At 39.2% G+C, this 22,982-nt stretch overlaps 1 protein-coding gene across 4 annotated transcripts in view; it reads right to left on the reverse strand.

The window, feature by feature from the left end:
- Nucleotides 1–22,982, reverse strand: part of SIMC1 (SUMO interacting motifs containing 1) — a 78,802-nt gene that overhangs the window by 2,115 nt on the left and 53,705 nt on the right. The window contains exons 7-10 of one of the 4 annotated variants that reach the window (XM_077895465.1): nt 22,657–22,785; nt 9,386–9,542; nt 9,196–9,280; nt 3–211 (exon numbers count right to left, since the gene is read on the reverse strand). In XM_077895465.1, the coding sequence (XP_077751591.1) occupies nt 198–211; nt 9,196–9,280; nt 9,386–9,542; nt 22,657–22,785 (385 nt within the window). In that variant the 3' untranslated portion in view covers nt 3–197. Of the gene's footprint in view, nt 1–2; nt 212–258; nt 363–9,195; nt 9,281–9,385; nt 9,543–14,390; nt 14,531–14,734; nt 14,779–22,656; nt 22,786–22,982 lie in introns of those variants that run through there. The other 3 variants (XM_077895463.1, XR_013378076.1, XM_077895462.1) reach the window with 3 other exon arrangements.

Below are 22,982 nucleotides of genomic sequence, written 5' to 3' on the forward strand. Positions count from 1 at the left end.
CAAGAGGAAAAAGTCAGTTGAACTCTTCTGAACTGCTTTTTTTTTTTTCCTTTATGACTTAAGTAGAAGTCCAATTTTAGTAGGCAGGGTCTGGGCAAAGACTTGACTGGTGGCTACTGGAGTACAAGCCAAAGGCCATTTAAGTATCTGTGGTCACTCCATTTCTCAAAAGTCCTTTGTACTTGGCTTTCTGGTCCTCAAGTTTTGCATACTAAAATTGTACAGATTATCATTGTCTTAGTTTTTCACCTTTGTGGATTTAAATAATGACCCTAGATTAAACAATGCAACTATACTTCAAGTTGATATAACCATTTGAAAAACACTCATGTGATTTTTTAGTATCTTCAGGGAGATTGATTCTAAGTATAAAAAGAATTGCAAAGAAATATTGAATTAGTTTCTTAGCTTGCTGTTGTGTTGGTCTGTTGTAGTAATTGTTTAAAAAAAACAGTTTTGTATATGTTGTATGATAGATCAAATAAATATATTCATGTTCAAAATAAGGGTATATATATATATTTTTTCCAGACAGCAGGTACTATTTTATTGGGCCTTGAAAGCTTTAAATACAGAAGTGGGGAGGGCTGGCAGGGGGCAGATATGGACACGCTGGCATTTGAGAATGGGCTTATCAGAAGAATCACATAATCAACAGTTGGACAGAGAGCTGGGGAGAAAGGCAATCTGGGATAGAAGTGGGGTGCCAGCTGGCAGCTGGCCTTGGGTGTCAGGATCATGCCCTACATTAGGACAAAGTCTTTCATGTTTCTGATTTGAGGACAACTTAAAAAAAAAAAAAAAACCCCGCCAAATAAAAACACAAAATCAGCTGGAACAAATTGTGGACAGCAGTGCCAGTCATCTCAGAAGACAATGGCCTGCCCTTTGACAATGGCCTTCTGCAGCAGCGGGAGAAGAGTGACTCAGTTACAGAATAGGAAGAGAGGAAGAATTCTGAGGGAGTGGAAATTGAGGTATTGGTATGAACTCGTTTTTTTTTTTTTTAAGATTTTATTTACTTATTCATGAGAGACACACAGAAGCAGACATAGGCAAAGGGAGAAGCAGGCTCCCTGTGGGGAACCTGATGCGGGACTTGATCTTAGGAACCTGGGATCACGACTTGAGCCAAAGGCAGAAGCTCAACTTCTGAGCCACCCAGGTGTTCCTGATTGTTGTTCAGGAACAAATTGTTGTTCTAAAACAAATTATGTAATTTACTAGCTCTGTCGTCAGAAGGGTCTAAAAGCTGGTACCCCAGTAGTAATCAGCATACTTAGCATCCAGATCTTGATTTCTTAATACTTTCCCTCATTCCCTACCAAGAGAAACCAGAATTTTTTTGGGAGGAGAGGCTGATTCTAGGACTATGGCAAGGAAATTACAAGGTGAACCTGGAACATCTTTTATAAGAAAGTAAGGGAGTGCTTAAAAATAGTGGGGGGAAGCACTTCTGCGCACGTACACACACATACACACAGGGGAACATGTCAAAAGAACAAGCCAGCCTGAAGAGGCCTCTTATTGGCTACATTTTGGACATGGTCATAAAAAATAATGACAAAAATGGATTATACACATTAAATTTTAAAAAGTGCCCAGTCCATAGTAAATAAAAAAGGGGAGGAAGAAGGGAAAGATCCTTTTTGCAGAAAAAGGCCAGTTAATAACTGTAGAAGCAGTGTATAACTAGAAAGTAACCACTTTCTAATTTACTCTTGGAATAACTGATTCAGGTAAGAACCATCATCAGTGGGTGCTAAAACTCTTAAGTGAAAGGCTGAATAGGATATTCACAGTCTCAAAGTTTCACTCTCTGGACTTATTAATAACGGAAGACAGCAGTGGGGAAATCTGATAGACTCTACCTTAACCAAATGATCACATTTAACATCACCAATAAGGGGACCAAACTGATATTACTGCCTCTTGCTGTCATGTACTGGGAAGGAGTGTAATCTTCAGAGTTCCTGCCGATAGGATTTAACAGGACTCTGATCACAAGAAATAATTAGACAACCCCAATTATGGGATAGGCTACAAGACAACTGGCCTGGATCTTCAAAAATGTCTGTATTATGAAAGACAAGGAAAGGGTGGGAAGTGTGTAAAAGACCAAAGAGCGTACAACAACCGAACACAATGTGTGGTATTTGGAGCCTGGCTCAAAACAAAACCAGCCACCTATAAAGGATATTACTGGGACATATTAGAGAATATTCTATGGAAGATAAATTTGTTGAGTGTGATAATGAATTGTGGTTGTATGGGAATATCCTTATCCTTAGGCCGAAGTATCTTTGGGCATGAAGGATTATGATGGTACAACTTACTCTCAACTATCAAAAAGAAATTATTTAGGTGGATCAATATATAAACCAAATGTGGCAAAATGTTAGCTAGTGAATCAACATAAAAGGTAAATGGGTGTTTACTGCACCTCTCGTTCAACCTTTCTGTAGGTCCAAAAATAAAAATACTGGGGAAAAGTAAAAGAAGTTACAAAGGTCTTCATCCAAATCCACAGATCAGCTCCAATAGGATTCTGGAAGTACAGGGAGTTCAGGCAAAGGAGCACAAGTCATGGAGAAAGCGAACGGATGGAGGAAAGCTCCGAGGACCTGCGGACTCCCAGATGCACCAGCATTCGCTAGCACATCACTTTCTTCATCTCCTCATTTATAACATGGGGACAATGGCACCTCTTCTAGCACGGTTATTAGGACTGAACTACATCTTGTCCAGAAATATGGGAAATACAGAATTAACTTATTTTTAAGCAATATGTAGTAGGTTACATTTTCAAATAATATGCTTAGTATGTTTTTCTTCAACCTTCAGGTATCCTTTCAGGTAAAGTCCCTCTAAATTTATAGCACTGGGCTTAACGATGAAGTGAAAAAAAAGTATAACAAATACACTACAGTGTCTGAAAAGGAAACAGGAAGCAAGACTGCCTTGAGATGTCCTATCAGGGCCCCTTCAACATTCAATCAACAAAAATTCCAGTGAGCACCTACAATGCATCTGGAAGTGCTCCAGTCTCTGAGACCGGGGCCCAACCCTGATGAACTGACTCTAGTTGCGGGAAGCCTAACAGTTAATTAGCCAGCAAAAACAATTACAGTTTTGGTGAGTACAATCAAAGAAATAAATCGGATGCTGTGGTAAACAGTGGTATTGGGGGATGAGGGAAGCAGCCCACTCTAGTCAGGGAGGGTCTCTGAGCTGGGACCTGAAGGATGAGAAGGAGGCAATTGTGCAAAGGTCTAGGGGGAAATGCAGGTAGGTAGTGAGAACAGCAAGTGTAAGTGCCCTGAGGCAGGAAAAAGCTTGTTTTGAGAACTAGAGATACAATGTGAGTGGTAAGGGAAAGCCGTAGCAGATGAGACTGGAAGATAGGCTGGCCGCAGAGCCATGTGGAGTTTGGCCTTTGAGAGCAAATGAAGTATCCGGAGGGTGCCGAGCCTGGAGTGTGCTCTGCTTTACTCTGCTGCTGCTGGAGACTGGGTGTAGGGGGACAAAAACCCTTCAGTAAAATGGAGTTTCTTAAGGCATATGCTACTCTGAAAAATACTAAATGACTTTGAGGAAATGGAAAGAACTGGCTGAAGAGAGGGAACGGGGAAGACTTGGGGTGGGAGCAAAGAAGGATCTGGAGTTTCCTAATGTAATAGGGGACATTCAGGCAAGTGGTGGTGGTTTCCATCCAAGCCTATCCAAGGGGAGGAACTCCTGGCCAGGGGACCTCAGCCATTCTGGTCCAGTTGGCAAGGCCTTGGATTTTCTGCTTCAGTAGGCATGAGAGGTCCTACGTCAGAGGCTACTGTGAACACTGCACAAGGCGATTTATGCAAAGGGTAGTTTGACACAATGTCATGCAAGATGTCAAGATGTTTTGCTTATTATTATTATTTATCAGGTTCCTAGGCATAACTATGATTATTATTATATTTAATTTTTATTTTAACTTAAAAAAGATTTTATTTATTTATTCATGAGAGACACAGAAAGAGAGACAGAGGCAGAGACAAGCAGAGGGAGAAGCAGGCTCTACGCAGGGAGCCTGACATGGGACTCGATCCCGGGTCTCCAGGATCACGCCCTGGGCTAAAGGCGGCGCTAAACCACCGGACCACTGGGGCTACCCTAACTATGATTATTATTTTTAAAGATATTTATTTATTTATTTAGAGCAGGGGGATGAGGAGAGAGGGGCAGAGGAAGAGGGAGAGAAAGAACCTCAAGCAGACTGCACGTTGAGTGTGGAGCCCAACGCAAGGCTCCATCTCACGACTCAGATCACGACCTGAGCCAAAAACCAAGAGTCCCACCTCAACTGACTGAGCTCCCCAGGCACCCCCTAAGGGAACTATTATTATTTTATCATCATCATCATCACTATAGGAATCTCCAACCCAACAGTTACACTGAGCTTTTTATCTTCTCAGCAGATTTTTCTCCATTTATGTCCGTGCCAGCAATGGCTGAAGCCTAGAGTCATACTTCAGACTCAGCCACCCAAACCCTGACAAACTGATCTTCAAAGTGCTTCTGTTCCAACCACTACCTTCCCCACTGCACTGCCCACATTCAAGCCACCATGACCCCTCCCAGGACCTTCTCAGTCCTCTGCAAAACTAAAACTACTTGCCATACCTCGGGCAGAGCAACCTTATGCAAAATCACTTTGATGGCTTCTCTTCACTCTTCAAATCAAGTTGACATTCCTTAACATGGCCCAGAAGGCCCTTCATGCCCTATCCATCTACTATTCTAGTCTCCTCTTGTACAATTCTCCCCTTGCTGTCTATATTCCAGTCTACTAGCTTGTTCTACGTTCTTTGGACTCACTAAGCAACTTCTTGCCTCAGGGACTTTGGACATGCTATTTTTTAATATCCTGGAAAACTCTGCCCTATTCACATGGTTAACACTGTTTTTTTTTTAAGATTTTATTTATTTATTTATTTATTTATTTATTTATTTATTTATTTATTTATTATTTATTTATTTATGAAAGAGAGATAGCATGAGAGGGGTGTTGGGGGCGAGGGGCAGAGAGAGAGAGGGAGAAGCAGGCTCCCCATGAAGCAGGGGCAGAGAGAGAGAGGGAGAAGCAGGCTCCCCATGAAGCAGGGAGCTGGATGTGGTGCTTGATCCCAGGACCCTGCGATCACGACCTGAGCCAAAAGCAGACACTTTCCCGACTGAGCCACCCAGGAGCCCAACCAATACTTCTTATCCAAGGTGAAGTACCACTTCTTCAGAGAGACCTTTCTGGGTCCCTCCAAAGATAGATTAGGTGCCTTTTTGTACACTTCTCCTTTCCTTGAGCATTTATTTTAATTGTAATTATATGTTATGTGATTATTTGTTTAGGGTCAATCTCTTCACAGTAAGCTCTGTGAGGGCAGGGGTCATGTTGGTCTTATTCGTTGAAGTTTTCCCAATAAGCCAGGCACACAGAAGGCATTTTGTAAATATCTCTTGCCTGGATGAATATATGAATTGAACTCATCTTGTCTGCATCTGCTTTTCTCTCCTCTCTGAACAGGGCTCTTTGTAGGAAGGCTGGGTGTCTCTCCTCAGCGTGAACTGAGGCCTGACTTCTGTGGGCCATCCTGCCTAAGCTGTCTAGCCAAGTGGAATTCAGGAAAAGTAGGTATTTTCTTCCTTTAAATACTGGATGTTTAAATTCCTAAGCATTCACAGTTTCAAAATAAGAGGTATTAATTCACAAATGTCGGGATCCCTGGGTGGCGCAGCGGTTTGGCGCCTGCCTTTGGCCCGGGGCGCGATCCTGGAGACCCAGGATCGAATCCCACGTCGGGCTCCCAGTGCATGGAGCCTGCTTCTCCCTCTGCCTATGTCTCTGCCTCTCTCTCTCTCTCTCTCTCTCTGTGACTATCATAAATAAATAAAAATTAAAAAAAAATAGTTAAAAAAAAATTCACAAGTGTCAGGAGAGCTCATGGCATAAAGCAATTTGCAACTTTGCTGAGGCTCAAACTTGAGCTGCATGGCTATGGAGCTGGGGTATGGTGGGATTGATTCTCTCGGCCAGAGAAGGTGAGCTCAGTGGGTGGCCCAGCATCTCTGCCTCTGTGGGGCTGCTTTGCTTCCTTTGGAAATATTTACAGAAGATGGGGCTTCAGCATATACTTCTCCCCAAGGTCAAGGGTTTGTACAGAAGTAATTTCACCATATACAGAAAGTTTCTAATGAGGGGTTGGAAATTCCTGAGATTCTATCCCTCTAATCTCCCCTAATGATTCCCTCTAGCATCTTTTTGCTGCACACAGACTTTTGGCAGCAGACCTGGGTTGGAATCCTGGCTCTGCACCTACTTTTCTCTCAGCCTTTGTTTCCTCATCTATAAAAAGGGGATGATACTCACCCTCACGGGGTTATTGGGTTACAAATGTCTGGGTATGCGAACTTACCTAGTCTGTCTTCTTCTCTTCCCCATGCTAACACGTTCCCCTAAGCAAAGGACAAGCTTGGGCTCCCCATCCTCCTCCCTTCTCTCACCCATGGTACAACTCAGGCTGACCCCAAATGTCTTCCACAATGTCCTCAGACCACTTGCAGAGGGCAGAGGTGACTTAAGAAGCCCTTATGGTAAAAAGCCTACTAACAAGGATACTGACCATTTCAGGGTACCATTTAGCTGTCTTTGGAGGACATTGTTTCCAAACTATTGGTTCTAAATATTTTTTTCTACCTCTTAACTCTCAGTTTCCAAAGAAAGTGGAGAGAATGGTAAGGATAAAATAGCGCTGGAACACACCTCATTTATTCTTGGTTAATATACACTAGTCTAAGGCTTTCCTCTCCCTTGTTAGAAGCATAAAAAGATTCTGGAATGAAAGTGGGTCCCATTTCCATCTTAAGTCACTACTGCCCAAGGCCCAGCTATATTCCCTGGGAAGCAAAACAGAAGTAAATAAGGAGTGTTAAGGTGAACTTTAAGTAAAATCAGGCTGCTTTAATATTAAACTTTCTGTTTGATCTCCAAAAGAACAATTATGTAAACCTTGACGAGGCTACATATAACAGGGAATTTGCCTTTGGGGCTTTGTTCTGAGAAGGACATGTACCTTTCTTTGAGGGTTCTAAAAAATACACAAACTACACAACCACATATCTCATGGCCTTGACGACACACTTTGAAGTTTTAGTTACAGGAGCCTGAAACATAAGAGATTTTGTAGCCTACTCCTGGTGGGCAAAGAAGCAGCCTGAGATTCAACTACCACGGACTGAGTCCTCACTATTTTTTCTCCCATCTGTTAACAATCAGTGTTGGAAATTCTATTTTACTGTCCCCATTTCATAGAAGAAAGTGAGGTTTAGAGACATAAAGTTAGCAGAGTAAGTGGTGGAGTTGGGATTCGAACTCATATCTGTCTTAAATTCAGTGTTTGTTTTTTATTTCTCTACAATAGCTTCCTCAGTTCCAGACCCGAGAGGGGATAAAGGCCATTGTACCTTCCCCAGTGGCATTACTGAGCTAAAATTAACCTCAACATGATCATGGCAAGTAAATATAAAATTTGTCTTATATATACATTTATATATTTACATATACTTATGTATAAATATGTACTTTCCCTCCTACTATTTCAGAGGGAGTAGACCATTGTGTCCTCTACCTTCTAGTACTTCAATCTGGATTTCCTAAGACTGAGGACATTTATTTTCATAAGCCAGGATCATTATCAAAAATAGGACATTAAATATTAGTTTAATACTATGATCTAATCCATTGAAATTTCACCAATCATTTCAGTAACATACTTTATAGCTTCTTTTCCCTGGTTCATGAGCTCATCCAGGATCATGTTTTACATTTAGTATTAATGTGCTTTAGTTTGTTTCTAATCTGGAACAGTTTCTTAGTCTTTTATTTTTTTTAAATATTTTATTTATTTATTCATGAGAGACACAGAGAGAGAGAGAGTCAGAGGCAGAGGGAGAAGCAGGCTCCATGCAGGGAGCCTGACGTGGGACTTGATCCATGGTCTCCAGGATCACACCCTGGTCTGAAGGCAGCGCTAAACCCATGAGCCTCCCGGGCTGTCTGTCTGTGTTTTTAAGACATTGGCACTTTTGAAGAGTACAGCCCAATTATTTTGTAAAAGGTCTCTCCGGGTGAATTTGTCTGGTGTTTCCTTGTGATTAGATTCAGGTTATGGATTTTTGGCAAGAGCACCTAAGTGATGATGTGTCCTTCTCAGGGCATCACATTAAGAGGAATATGTTTTCTCCCCTAAAAAGTTACTATTCTGGAGGGCACCTGGGTGGTTCAGTTGGTTAAGTGCCTGACTCTTGGTTTCAGCTGAGCTCATGATCTCAGGGTTGTAGGATGATTTCCACTTTGGGCTCCATGCTCAGCAGGGAGTCTGCTGGAGATTCTCTCTCCCTCTCTTGCTCCCATTCCCCCTGCTTGTATGTGCTCTCTTGTTCTCAAATAAATAAATAAAATAAATAAATAAATAAATCTGCAAAGAAAGTCACTATTTTTCCTTTTAGAATTAATAATTACATCAGTTTTCCCAAGGGCCTTATTAATCTTTGGCTAATAAAATCATTCTCATTTGAAGCGGCTATTCTATTACCCTCGTCAGTATTTACTTCCTGAACATTAATTAGTCTAACTCTCCTGGATCCTCCTTGATCACTGGCTTTGCCTGGGACTTAAGGAAAGCCACTTTCACAGACTTTAGAGTATCTTACAGCTTCTGCAAGATGTATGCTACGCTTTTACCTTGCCACTGATTTGCTCTGGATTTGTATCATATCGACAGATGTTTACAATGTCCATAGCCAATGAACAAATGACCCAACAGACACTCTGCAATGATGGGCCAGGGTAAGATGCCAGGGCTAATCAGGTCATTGCAGAATACTTCTCACGGTATGATGACTTCTGTTTACCTATACAACTTAATAATTGCAAGGACCACTGTATTATCTGCCATAACAAAAATATGTGAATTCTTCTGTTTTGTAGCAGTGATTCCAAACATGCCATTCTTTGTTCCTTATAGCTATAACCAAGGAACAATGCTTTACTTCGGCTAACAAATTAGAATCCCCCACGTAACTTCAATTCATAATAATGGCCATTGTGAGACTACCATACAATCTTGTTTGTAAACAAATTACCTCTTAACACATGCTTACCTCTTAACACATGCTGATAACTGGATAACAGGAACTGCAGGTGCTCAACCAGTTCGTCCCACGTCTGCCACTGGGTTTTATCCGACTGCGGAGAAGTGAAAGCAATTGGTAGGAGGTGCTCTCTTCAGTTACATGCTCAAGGGTGAAGGGGAAGGTGTTCTAGGCCTGACTGAGGCGGGGAAGCATGTACCTGACACTTGAGCAGTGATGTGGAATTGTTCAGAAAGTAGAGGGCCTGGGCCAGAGATAAGGGCAGGCGGGTGGGCGTCTCACAGCTGTGGAGGAATATGATTTCTAACACTTTGCAGCGCAGAAGGTGGCTTTCCATGGTAGTAAAGAACATCTCCCTGTGTGGAGAAGAGAAAGAGGGCTAACCATCACCACTATCACTTTAAGGTAACATATACCACAATTCCCCCTGAAAGCTCTAATGTTTGCCCTAAAACAGAGATAGCTAAGAAGGAATATGATAGATGCCTACATATTCACAAGAAGCTTGTGAAGGAGGCAGAGGTGGATTTGTTCATGAATTAACAACTGCCAGAAAGAGGGAAAAGTCTTTGATACTTGGAAAAGTTTAGGACACATTAAAAAGAGTAAGTTCATATTGTAAGATAATTAATACTGAGAATAAATCTTTCTAAATGTCCACAATGTTCCAGATACTGTTTGGCACAGCAACTATGAAGATACACCAAATAAGGCATTTCTCTCAAAAAGCTGATTGTTGAATAGAGGCAAATGTATGCAGTGGGGACCTAAATAAAATGCAGGGCCAGTGCACCTGTATGTGAGCTGCCTGTGGTGCTCCAGAGATACACACAGGAGAGAGTACATTTGGTCAGGGGACCTCGTGTAGCCTTCTAACGGAGGAGGAGGCATGGGACAGTGGTCTAGCAGAAGCAAAAAAGCTCAAGGCAGGAGGCATTCCACCAGAGGGGGAAAAACCTGGACAAAAAGAAAGAAGTAAAAAGTACACAGCTGTGGGCATTGCAACTTCTTAAATTTCAAGTCTAGGACTTGAGAGTTGCAGAGGGACTCTTGCCTTTGACTTTGTCACTCTGCCTAAAGCAGGGCTTGACCAGCAAAGGTGGACTGGAGCATATTCAGAGTCTCAGAGAAGGAGAGCTACAAAGCTGCAGTTGTGCTTCAGGAAGGTTAATCTAGCTCATTGTTCTATGGTCTTTTTTTTTCTTTTTCCTTAAAGTAGGCTCCACACCCAGCGTGGAAACTGAACCCCCGACCCGAGATCAACACTTGAACTGAGATCAAGAGTCAGTTGCCTAACGGACTGAGCCACCCACGTGGCTCATTGTTCTAAAAGCAATGTCAGCTTCCCAAAAGAATGTTATAAATCTCAGATGCACAGATTGTATTTCTGGACTTCCTGAAAGTGTTAGCTTATAGGTTTCTTTGTCAGTCCTTGTCAGGTCTGTTGGTTAGAGCAGTTCTGGAAGCAGATAGCTTGTGAACAGATAAGGAGGTACAGCAATGAGGAACAAAGCTACCCTCAATCCAAGAGGTTTTTCTCCTACAACATCTTGCCCCTTTGTAGTTTTGCAACATTTGGAAAAATAGGAAGTTCTTCACTGCCATTTATAAAAATGATAAATCACAAAGTATCTATTCATTTTTCTTTTCTCCCTTTCCTTTTGTTTTTGCACCAGGTACATATATTATTCGTATAAAAGCAAAGTTTATAAAGCAAAATGAAAAATTTTAACCTTTGCCTTACTATTCAAAAATATTCTTTATTTTTAAAAAGATTTTATTTCGGGATCCCTGGGTGGCGCAGCGGTTTGGCGCCTGCCTTTGGCCCAGGGCGCGATCCTGGAGACCCTGGATCGAATCCCACGTCGGGCTCCCAGTGCATGGAGCCTGCTTCTCCCTCTGCCTGTGTCTCTGCCTCTCTCTCTCTCTCTCTCTGTGACTATCATAAATAAATAAAAATAAAAAAAATAAAGATTTAAAAAAAAATAAATAAAAAGATTTTATTTCTTTATTAGAGAGCACAAGCAAGGGAGAGGCAGGCAAAGGGAGAGGGAGAAGCAGACTCCCTGCACAGCAGGGAGCCTAGTGTAGGACTCAATCCTCAATCCTAGGACCCTGTGATCATGACCTGAGCCAAAGGCAGATGCTTAATCCACTGAGCCATCCAGGCACCATATTCAAAAGTTTTAAAGTCTATAATATTTGTGAAACTCCATTTTATCTCTTTAGTGATTTGAAAATCATTTTATACCTTCTCTGACAAATTTTATTCTTTTTTTTAAAAAATTTATTTATTTATGATAGCCACACAGAGAGAGAGAGGCAGAGACACAGGCAGAGGGAGAAGCAGGCTCCATGCACCTGGAGCCCGATGTGGGATTCGATCTCGAGTCTCCAGGATCGCACCCTGGGCCAAAGGCAGGCGCTAAACCGCTGCGCCACCCAGGGATCCCTATTCTTTTTTTTTTTTTTAAAGATTTATTTATTTATTCATGAAAGACACAGAGAGAGAGTCAGAGACATAGGCAGGCTCCCCCCACGGAGCCTGATGTGCGACTCGATCCTGGATCCTGGGATCACGCCCTGAGCTGAAAGCAGAAGCTCAACCACTGAGCCACCCAGGTGTCCCTCTTCTCTTTTTTTAAGTAGGCTCCATATCCAGTGTGGAGCCCAACACAGGACTTGAACTCACAACCCTGAGATCAAGACCTGGACTGAGATCAAGAGTCAGATGCTTAATTGACTGAGCCACCTAGGTGCCCCACAAGTTTTCTTCTTTGATGCAAGGAACTCCAAATGATTACACTTGCAAGATATTCCCCAAATTCTTTTTAAGTCCAATTTCTAGTGGCATCTGAGTGGCTCAGTTGGTTAAACACCCAACTCTTGGTTTCAGCTCAGGTCAGGATCTTGTGGGTCATGGGACTGAGTCCTGCATCAGGCTCCATGCTCAGAGGGGAGTCTCAGGCAGACTTATGTGCACTCTCTCTCTCTGAAATAAATAAATAAAATCTCTTTAAAAAGTCCAATTTATACTCTGTATTTGGCCTATTTCTCTCACAACACAGTTTTCCTATTCAATAACCTTTTATTTCAAACTGTATCTTCTCTTCTAATTTTGTTTCTAGGGCCTGTGTTTGTCTTGCTTTTATAATCCACAGGTGGCAAACTCAGAAATATACAAAAGATAAAAACATAATTTTAATGCATTGGCCATAGTAGGAAATGGAGGTACAATATCTATTGCAATTGATATTTGAATTTCAAAAACAAGATATAGAGGAAGGTCAACATCTAGATTCATAGAACACCTGGTATTGGATTTACCCTCCTGTCATTAACAATTATAAAACTGGAGAAATATATGCAATAACTATTTTCAGGCGTTGGACAAGCTGCTTCAAAGTACTGTTATTCTTTTTTTAAAATATTTTATTTATTTATTCATGAAAGACACACAGATAGAGGCAGAGACACAGGCAGAGAGAAGCAGGCTCCACGCAGGAAGCCCGATGCGGAACTCGATCCCGGAACCCCGGGATCATACCCTGAGCCAGAGGCAGACACTCAACCACTGAGCCACCCAGGCATCCCCAAAGCACTGTTATTCTTAAAAGAAGGGAAACAAAAGTGGTAAACCCCACATTTATCCCAGATTTCTTATGGGGGACATTTTCTAACTAAGGCAGAGGAAAATATGGGCCCCAAACACAAAGCAGTAGGCTTGCTGGGCAGAGCAGAGACTGGCAGTCAGGACAGCTGAGGTGGCTGGAACTTGTGTTGGAGGAGAAGGAGTTTAAGAAATGTGTGTAAAGGGGACCTTGGCACATGTGCAGGAAGAAGCTCAAAAAGCTGAGAAAGAATAGCAACTGGAGGGTTGTGAGCTGATTGGAGATTCTGGAGATTTCCCAATGCTGAGATACACTGGGGTTTCAATGAGCCAGAGTGGAGAGACCTCACTGAACATCCTGGGCCTTCATTTGAGACCCCAAAAGGACTAGCCTCAAGACTCAAGCCCTTTAATAAGGTCTGCTTTAGAAGCACCCTTACAAATGCTAGAAACAACCCTCAGCAGGAAAAAGCTAATCTGCCAACAAATCAATTGCATAGCAGAATAAAACTCAATACTCTTTAAAAAAAACAGGCAGCATTCATAATGTCCAGCAAACAGCAAAAAATTATTAGACATAGGAAAAAGTGGGAAAATATGATTCATAACCAGGAGCAAAATGTCCAGAGAAACAAAGTCCAGTGACGTTAGAATTAGTAGACAAGGCCTTTAGAACAGCTATTATAAATGTTCAAAATTAACCAACCAACCAATCAACTAAGATGTATATAGTGAGTGACTAGGTGGGGAATATCAGCAAAGAGAGACAGAAACTATAAAAAATGAAATAAATGGAAACTCCAGATCTGAAAAATATAATATTTGAAATGGGAAGAAAGAAAAAAAAAAAACAAACCATCAGATAGGCTTAATAGCACACTGGGCACTGTGAAAGCAAAGGTCAGGGATCCTGAACTCTATCCAAACTGAAATAGAGAAAAATGTCAAGAAAAAACAAAGCAAATAGAAAACATCAGAACCTTGCTGATCTGTGAAACAGTGGCAAGCAATTCAACATACATGCACTTGAATCCCCAGAATAAGATGAGAGTTTGGGGCAAAAAAATTATGGTCAAAATGTTTCAAAATTTGATGAAAAAAACCAACTCACAGATTTAAGAAGCTTAGTAAACCCCAAGCAGGATAAATGTAAATAAAATCACACGTAGGTATCATAACCAAATTGTTGAAAATCAAAAATAAAGCAGCCAGAGAAAAAAGACCCATGGACATAGAGGGGAACAATAGTTAGATATTCTAATAACTTTACATTGGTAAACCAGGAGAAAATGGAACATCTTTAAAATAAAGAAAAAAAATACCTATCAACCTAGAATTTACATCAAGTAAAAACGCCATTCCTCATTGAAGGCATAAAAACATTTTCAGATAAAAGCTGAGAGGATTTCTTACAAGTAAACCTGCACTACAAAAAGTACTTTAAAAAGTAAGTTCTTTGGGTGGATAAGAAATGACACCAAATGGAACTTGAATTTTTAAGAAAGAACACCAGAAATGGTAACTGTGTGGGTCCCGTGTATGTTTTTTTTTTGTAATACCATCAAGCAATTAACTCAATTCTGGCACTCTCTACCTGAAGACATCATCAGATCCCACAGGTCTCTGGGCTTGGTCCTATGAGACTCCCTCCCTCCTGACTTCAGATGCCACTCTCACATTGAGATTGTCATCTGTGTTTCTGGATGACTGACTGTAGATCAGAGGTTCCCAGGTCTCTCTCCTCAGATTCAAATTTTTTTTTTAACTTTTTTTATTTATTTATGATAGTCACAGAGAGAGAGAGAGAGGCAGAGACACAGGCAGAGGGAGAAGCAGGCTCCATGCACTGGGAGCCTGATGTGGGATTCGATCCCGGGTCTCCAGGATCACGCCCTGGGCCAAAGGCAGGCGCCAAACCGCTGCGCCACCCAGGGATCCCTCTCTCCTCAGATTCAATTAATTTGCTAGAGCAGTTCATAAAACTAAAAAAAAAAAAAAAAAAAAAAATTACTTACTAGTTTACCAGTTTTTATAAAGGGACAGGAACAGCCAGATGGAAGAGATGTATAGGGTAAGGTATGTGGGAAGGGGTGAAAAGCTTCCAAGCTCTCTGAGGCTGTCATTCTCCCTGTGTTCACTGTACTGTGAGCTTCCAGAGCCCTGTCTTCTTGGGTTTTTATGGAGGCTTCGTTAGATAGGCATGGTGGATTAAATCACTGATCATTTGTGATTAAACTCAATCCCCAGACCCTCTCACCTCCTTGTAGGAGTGGATGGGGTAGGAGTTGGGGGGTTGGGACAAAGTTCCTGGACAACCAGCTCCCACTCTTACCCTAGGGACATTCCAAAAGTCACCTCATTAACATAATAAAAAACACTTTTCTCTCTTCTCACTTAGGAAGTCCAAGAGTTTTAGGAGCTCTGTGCCAGAAATGGGATGAAGACTAAATATATATTTCTTAGTATAAATCACAGTATTGTGGTGTGTAAATAAAAAGACCCTCCCCACATCATCTCTTAAATTTATTTTAAAAACAAGTAGGGGGCAGCCTGGGTGGCTCAGTGGTTGGTTTAGCGCCACCTTCAGCCCAGGGCCTGATCCTGGAGATCCAGGATGGAGTCCCACGTCAGGCTCCCTGCATGGAGCCTGCTTCTCCCTCTGCCTGTGTCTCTGCCCCTCTCCCTCTCTCTGTCTCTCATGAATAAATAAATAAAATCTTTAAAAAAAAAAAGATGGGTTTATATTTTAATAAATAATTAATTAATGAACTGAATGCTTTCCCCCAGATCATTAAAAAAGGCAAAGATGTCTGCATTTACCACTGCTATTCAATATAGTTGTGGAAGTTCTAGCCAGTGCAAAAAGGCAAGAAGAGGAAATAAAAGGCATAAAGATTCTAGAAAGGGAGAAATAAAACTATCCCTGTTTGCAGATGACACAGTGACACACATCTGTGTAAACAAATCCCAAGGAATCTTAGCACAAAACTATTATTCATAAAAGGAAAAGTTGCTAAGTTGTATTCTATAAACATTTAAAACTTTTGCTCTGTGAAAGATCTTGTTTAGAGGCTGAAAAGACAAACTACAAAATAGTAGAAAATTCTTGCAAACCACAGATCTGACAAGAAAGTAGTATCTAGAATACAGAAAGATTCTCAAAACTCAACAGTAAAAAAGCAAACAATCCACTTAGAAACTGAAAAAAAAAAGAGACATTTCAGTAAAGTTATACAGATGGCAATAAGCACATGAGAAGATGTTCAAATTCATTAGCCATTAGGGAAATAAAAATGAAAATCATGAGATATCACCATAACCTATTAGAATGGCTAGAATAAAAAAGAGTGGCAACACCAAATGCTGGCCAGGATGCAGAGAAGTGGATCACACATATGTTTTTGGTGAGGATGTAAAATAGTACAGCCAGTTTGGTATTTCTTAAAAACTAAACATGCAATTAACATATGATACAAAAATCATACTCCTTGGTGTTTATTCCAGAGACATGAAAACTTATGTTCAGATGAAGATTTATGTGAAATATATGGATATTTATAGCAGCTTTATTCCTAATAGTCCTAAACTGTAAAGAAATAGATATCCTCAATGGGTAGTTAAAAAGAAAAATCCATGGTACATTCCCACCATGAAATACTATTCAGTAATAAAAACTGATTAACTATTGATACACATAACAACCTGAGTGAATCTCTAGGGAATTATACTGAATGAAAAAAGCTAACCCCAAAAGGTTATATACTGTATAATTCCATTTATAAAATATTCCTGAAATGAGAGGTGCTTGGGTATGTAAAGGGACCCTTGCAGAAAGATGCTCAGTGGGTTAAGCGTTTGCCTTGGTCTCAGGTCATGCATTGGGCTCCTTGCTCAGCAGGGAATCTTCTGCTTCCTTTGCCCCTCATCCTGTTTGTACTCTCTCTCTCTCTTTTTCTCTCTCAAATAAATAAATAAAATCTTAAAAAAGGATTCTTGAAATGGCAAAAATATAAAAACGGAGATCAGTTTACCTGCCAGGGGTTAAGAAAACATAGGGTGGGGGTGGGTAGTGTGTATGCCTATAAAATGGCAACATGAGTAATCCTTGTGGTGATGAAAAGGCTCTGTATCTTGGCTTGTATCAATCTTGATATGCTGGCTGTGATAATGCACTATAGTTTTGCAATATATTTATCACTGGGGAAACTGTGTAAAGAGTATATGGGATCCCTCTGTATTATTACTTATAATTAGTGCAAATACATAATTATGTCAAAATGAAATTTTAATTATAAAAAGCTAAGAGCTGGGGCACCTGGGTGACTCAGGGGTTGAGTGCCTGCCTTGGCTCAGGTCGTGATTCCGGGGTCCTGGGATTGAGTCCCACATAGGAGCCTGCTTCTCCCTCTATGTCTCTGCTTCTTTCTCTGTGTCTCTCATGAATAAACAAATAAAATCTTAAGAAAAAAAAAAAAAGCTAAGAGCCAATAGGAAAATACAATGAAATAATAGAATACTTAATCCAAAAGAAGGCAGAAAAAGAGGTAAAAATGAACAAAGGACAAAAGAGACAAGTAGGAAACAAAAAGCAAGATGACAGATATAAAACCAACAATTAAATGTAAATAGAATAAGTAACTCCCATTAAAAGGCAGGGATTATCAGCTGACTAAAAAAATCCAGATTATATTATATTTACAACAAATATACCTTTTTTTAAAAAAATTAACTTTTTGTTAGACTCCTAGAAGAGTTGCAAGAATAGTACAAAGAATTCCCAAACACCCTTAATACTTTTCACCAAATGCTTATCACATCTTCTTTATCCTTCCCTCTGTTTTTCAATTTTCTTCTCTGAACTTCTTGAGAGTAAGTTGCAGACATCATGCCCATTTACCCCTAAATACTTCACTGTATAATTCCTAAAACAAGGACATTCTCTTAGATAACTAGATACAATGATCAAAATCAGGAAATTAATTTTATTGCAATGCTATTATATTATCCAAGAACTTTAATCAGATTTTTTCATTGTCCTCATAATGCTATTTATAGCAAAAGAAAATCACAGATTACACATTGCATTCAGTTGACTGTTTTTGCAAGTCCTTTGACTTTGAACTGGGACAGTTCCTCAACTTCATTTTGTCCTTCATGACATTGACATTTTTTAAAAGTGCAGGTCAGTTTTTTTCATAGACTATTTGTCATTTGGGATTTGTCTGATATTTCTCCACAATTAGATTGAGGTTATGCATTTTTGGGCAAGAGTATTGCAAGAATTATATTGTTTTTCTCAGTGCATCATATGAAAAGACATACGATGCCAACTTGTCTTATTGTTAATGCTAACTTTGAACACTTAGTGACTAAGGTAATGCCTCCACTCTAAAGTTATTATTTTCCCATTATAATTAATGAATATCTTATGGCAATATACCTTGAGATTATGAAAATACCTTGATACTCCAGAAACTTTCACCATTTTAATATTCATTCATACCTGAATTAACTATTATGATGGTTGTCAAGTGGCATTTTTTCCTAACTCATTGTTTCTTTTTACATTTATTAGTTGGCTTTCAACTGTAAGGAAGAACATCCCTTCTCTTCCTTCCTTCTTGACAGTATTAGAATCATAGACTCTTATTTTATTTAATAGTTACAGTCTTTTACTCTCAATATTTATTTTGATGCCTAAATTATCCCAGATTTGGTCAGTAGAAGCCCTTTAACCTACCATGTTCTGAACATCCTTTGAACATTTCCTTACTTCCTGGCACAAGATGTTCCAGGTTCATCTTGTATTTTTCCCTACCTTAGCTGTGCAATCTTCCTCTTCTTCAAGAAACTCTGGTTTCTTTTACTGTAAATTGGTATTTAGAAACAAATGTCTGGGTACTAGGTGAGCTTATTGCTACTAAGGTGTAATTATTTCTATGTTCTCTCAGTGGGTAGAGGTAGGAAAAAGATGTATGAATACACACACATCTATATCTATTCCTTTATCTATCTATATTTGTTAGAAACCACAAGTTCATACTGATACCTCCAATTCCAATCTAGCACCACAGGGCTCCTTCTATCCTTTCCCCTTTTCATATGTGTAACTCTCTTCTCTGACCATAAGAAACTTGGCTTTCATTATCCACAATACATTTATTTGTTTAATCCTAGAATACACATAAGATAGTTTTTGAATTGTTAACTCATACCTCTGTGAAAAAGAATCTACTAACTAGAGTTCAATATTTATTTACAGTTCGTTTTCTCTTTAGCCTGAGAGTATTTAGTCCAAATACTATGTTTTAAATTACTCGGACAGATTAGTGGTTGCCAGGGATTGGGGAAGATGGATGGTGTGGCCATAAAAGGAAAGGGATCCTTGTGGAGATGAGACAGTTCTGTATATCTGGATTGTGCTGATAGTTACATGAATCTACATGTGATTGCATTGCACACAAATGAGTGCATATAAAATGGGTGAAATCTGTATATGTTCTATGGATTGTACCAATGTTAATTTCCTGTTAGTGATATTGTACTATAGTTATGTAAGAGGTAATCACTGGAGGAAAACAGAGTGAAAGATACATAGGACCTCTCTGTTTTGTTTTTTGCAGCCTCCTATGAATCCATAATTATTTAAAAATAAAAACTGAAAAAAAAGTTACTTGGGCTTATTCTCCCTCACACCCCTTCCTTCTCTCCAGTTATGTTATTAAAACACAGGTTAATTTGTATTTGTATTCCATCTTAGGCCCTCCCTTGTTGATATATCTTTCAACTCTCTTGTTAACTTATTTTCCTTTTTTGAGAATATAAAACATTAATGTGGTTCCTAAAGTTTTAACTATACAAAGAAGTATACTTGGAAGTATTATGCCACCAACACCACCACTAGTATTACTCTGGCCTACATTTTCTTCTTTCCAGCCCATTCCCATCCATTCCCTGTACATAAGCAATTTGATTAGTTTGCCATTTATCTTAACTTGCCATTTATCTTAACTTTTTTGACAAATGAGGATAATCATGTACATTTAAAAATTTCTCCCTTCTTACAAAAAGATACATATACTTACTATGCATACTCTTTTGTATTTTGCTTTCTTAACAATATATTTTGGAAATCAGCTCAGTAATTTTGCTCCTACTTTTAATTTTTATTTTTTATAGCTGTTTAATATTCCACTGGGTAGATGTACTACAGCTATTCAGCCACTGCCCTATGTATGGGCTTTTGGGTTGTTTCTAATATTTTACAATTACAAACAATGCTGTAATGAATATCCTACATATCGTATTTTCATACTGTTAGAAGTGTGTCTTCAGGGCAAATTCCTAGAAGTGAGATTGTTGAGTCGAGAGGTAAATGTACACTTAGTTTTGTTAGATATTGCAAAATTCCTGATAGATTTGTACCATTTTGCATTACCACCAGCAATGTGTGAGTACTTGGTTTCTTAAAACTTCTCTAATGGAGTGTATTTATTGTACCTCAAAATTCTATTTGGATAGGTGAAAAATGGTATCTCACTGTAGTTTTTAATTTATATTTGTCTAAATATGAGTAAAGTTGAACATTATAAGAAAATGAAATTACAGATCAATATTTTTTGTAAACACAGATGAGAAAGCCCTTAACAAAATATTAGTAAGTGGAATCTGTCAATACACAAAAAGGGTAACATATCACAACCAAGTACAATTTTTTAATTCCAGAATGAAGGTTGGTTTAACATTAGGAAATTAATCAATGTAATTCATCACATCAATGGAATAAAGAAGAAAAATTATGATTATCTCAATAGATGCAGAAAATATATTTAACAAATTTCAATACCTATTCTTCATAAAAGCACTCCACTCAATAAACTAGAAATAGAAGGAAGCTTCCTCAATCTGATAGAGGACCCCTATGAAACATCTACAGCTAACATTACACTTAATGGTCAAAGACTGAATGTTTCCCCAAAGATCAGGGATAAGGCAAGAATGTCTGCTCTTACTACTTCTCCAACATTCTGTTGGATTACTAGTCCATATAATAAGGCAGGAAAAAGAAGCAAAAGGAATATTGATGGGAAAGGAAGATGTTAACTTAAATGTTTTTATTTGTAGACAATATGATTGTGTATATAGAAAATCCCAAGAAAACTGAAAAAAAATTCCCAGTAGATATAATAGGTGAATTTAGCAAGGTTGCAGGATTTGTATATACTATCAATGAACCATTGGAACATGACAGGTCACATGGTTATGCATTTGTCAAAACCCATGGAATATTTGTGTAAATTAGTTATACAATTTAATTGTATGTAACGTATATCTGAACTTAAAACAATTTTAAATAAATCAAGGTAAAGGCTATATAAATTATATTCTAGTATAATCTGGGTGATTGCCAATTTGCCCATTCTGAGTTTTAAAATAGGATCAGGCTTTATTTAAATTATTTTTGTCAATGTTAAGTCTAAATGTGTTTATAGTTACCCATTCCTTAGATTTCCCATCTCTCATAAGAATCTGGGCTTAAATGAATGAATGGTATGGGATTTGGACCCAAACGAAATAATCCTGACAAAGTGATAGAGCAAGCATGACATTTATGTACACTTCTTTTGATCTGACTACTATAACATATGGACTTCTTTGAATACTGAACTTGGGATTAAAAAGTCCTGGCTTTAAATATGTATGAATCTAATTAGCTGTGTAACTTTGGATTAATTATTTCCTTATTTTGAGTATTTTTCTCACTTGCTAAATAGGGAGAATAACATCATAGTTTCATGAAAATATAACAGACAATTACAGGCACATTGCAGGGACCCAATAAATGTTTTTCTTAACCTTAGTGGGGTACTTTTATTAAATCTTGATTACAGCACTATTTGATTTGACATTTTATTCTAATAGAAGAACCAGAACTGTATAATAGTCTTAGCTGCCATCTGGGAGTTTAGGGGTTAGGCATGAGAAGTCAGACATAGAGCTGATGGAGATAATTTCCCCAAGGGTTACAATGGCTCTCTCATGGTTATTTCCTGTGCTAGCAACTATTCATGAATTCATATTCATTCATTTATTTTTTTCCTCTAGATTCTAAAATTACTGGTTAAAAGGAGGAATTGTTGGTCCTAGCCAAGAACTCTATTTCTTTATCCCCTCCTAAGGGAAAGCTTTACTAATTCATGCTTAGAGAAACTGAATTTTTAATTCTTACTCTCTGGGCTTTTTCTACAGGTCCAACTGTTGTCATTCTTGGCTCACCTCTTCTTCCCCTAATAGTGGACATGCCTACTTCATTCATCAAGCCTCTAGTGAACATTTATATCAGGCTCTATGGTTGAGGATCAGGGAATAGCTGAACCTTGAGGGATGAGTAAAGTTATTAGCCAAATGAATTAAATAAGAAACTGTAGGCTCCAGTTATGGTATCCTGCCTATTTCAAGAACCTATGCCTTAGTTGCACATAATTCATTGAGAACCTTTTTTTTCCCCAAAAGGTTAAAGAGACAGGAACTATCTCTCCACCTCTTTTTTTTTTTCCCCCAATTTAACTACTGCTCAGAATTTTCTTTTGAAATTCTGTTCCCAGGGGTACCTGGGTGGTACAGTTGGTTGGGCATCTGACTCTTGGTTTTGGCTTAGGTCATGATCCTGGAATCGTGGGATTGAGTCCCAAGTTAGGTTCCACACTTAGTGTGGAATCTGCTTGAGACTCTCTCTCCCTCTGCCCCTCACCCCTACTCGCTCTTCTCTAAAATAAATAAATCGTAAAAAAAAATAAAAATAAAAAAAAAAAGGACATTCTATTCCCAGAACATAAGACAGAAACAAAACTAAGACTCACCTCTGACTCCTCTCAGGAATGTCCAGCACAAACCCAAACATCATCTCAGCAATTTTATTGGAGCTGCAGGTGGGGGTCCTGTCTACCTCTACGGCTATGGACAGCATCCTTTGCAGCTGACACACAATCCTGTGTCCAGAACATAGAATACAAGTGAGTGGGAGAATGTGGCAAAGAGCCACCCTGTTAGTTGAGAGGTCCCCTCCCGTCTATGAAAAGATCTTGTAAAGCACATACTAGGTCAGAAAGAACTACTCAAGCTATCGGCATGCTTTTATTTAGCAATTTCACCTACCTGAATCCCTTTTGCCAGATCATACTATCTG

The sequence above is a fragment of the Canis aureus genome, chromosome 4 (genome assembly GCF_053574225.1).
Source record: "Canis aureus isolate CA01 chromosome 4, VMU_Caureus_v.1.0, whole genome shotgun sequence".
Classification (NCBI taxonomy): domain Eukaryota; kingdom Metazoa; phylum Chordata; class Mammalia; order Carnivora; family Canidae; genus Canis; species Canis aureus.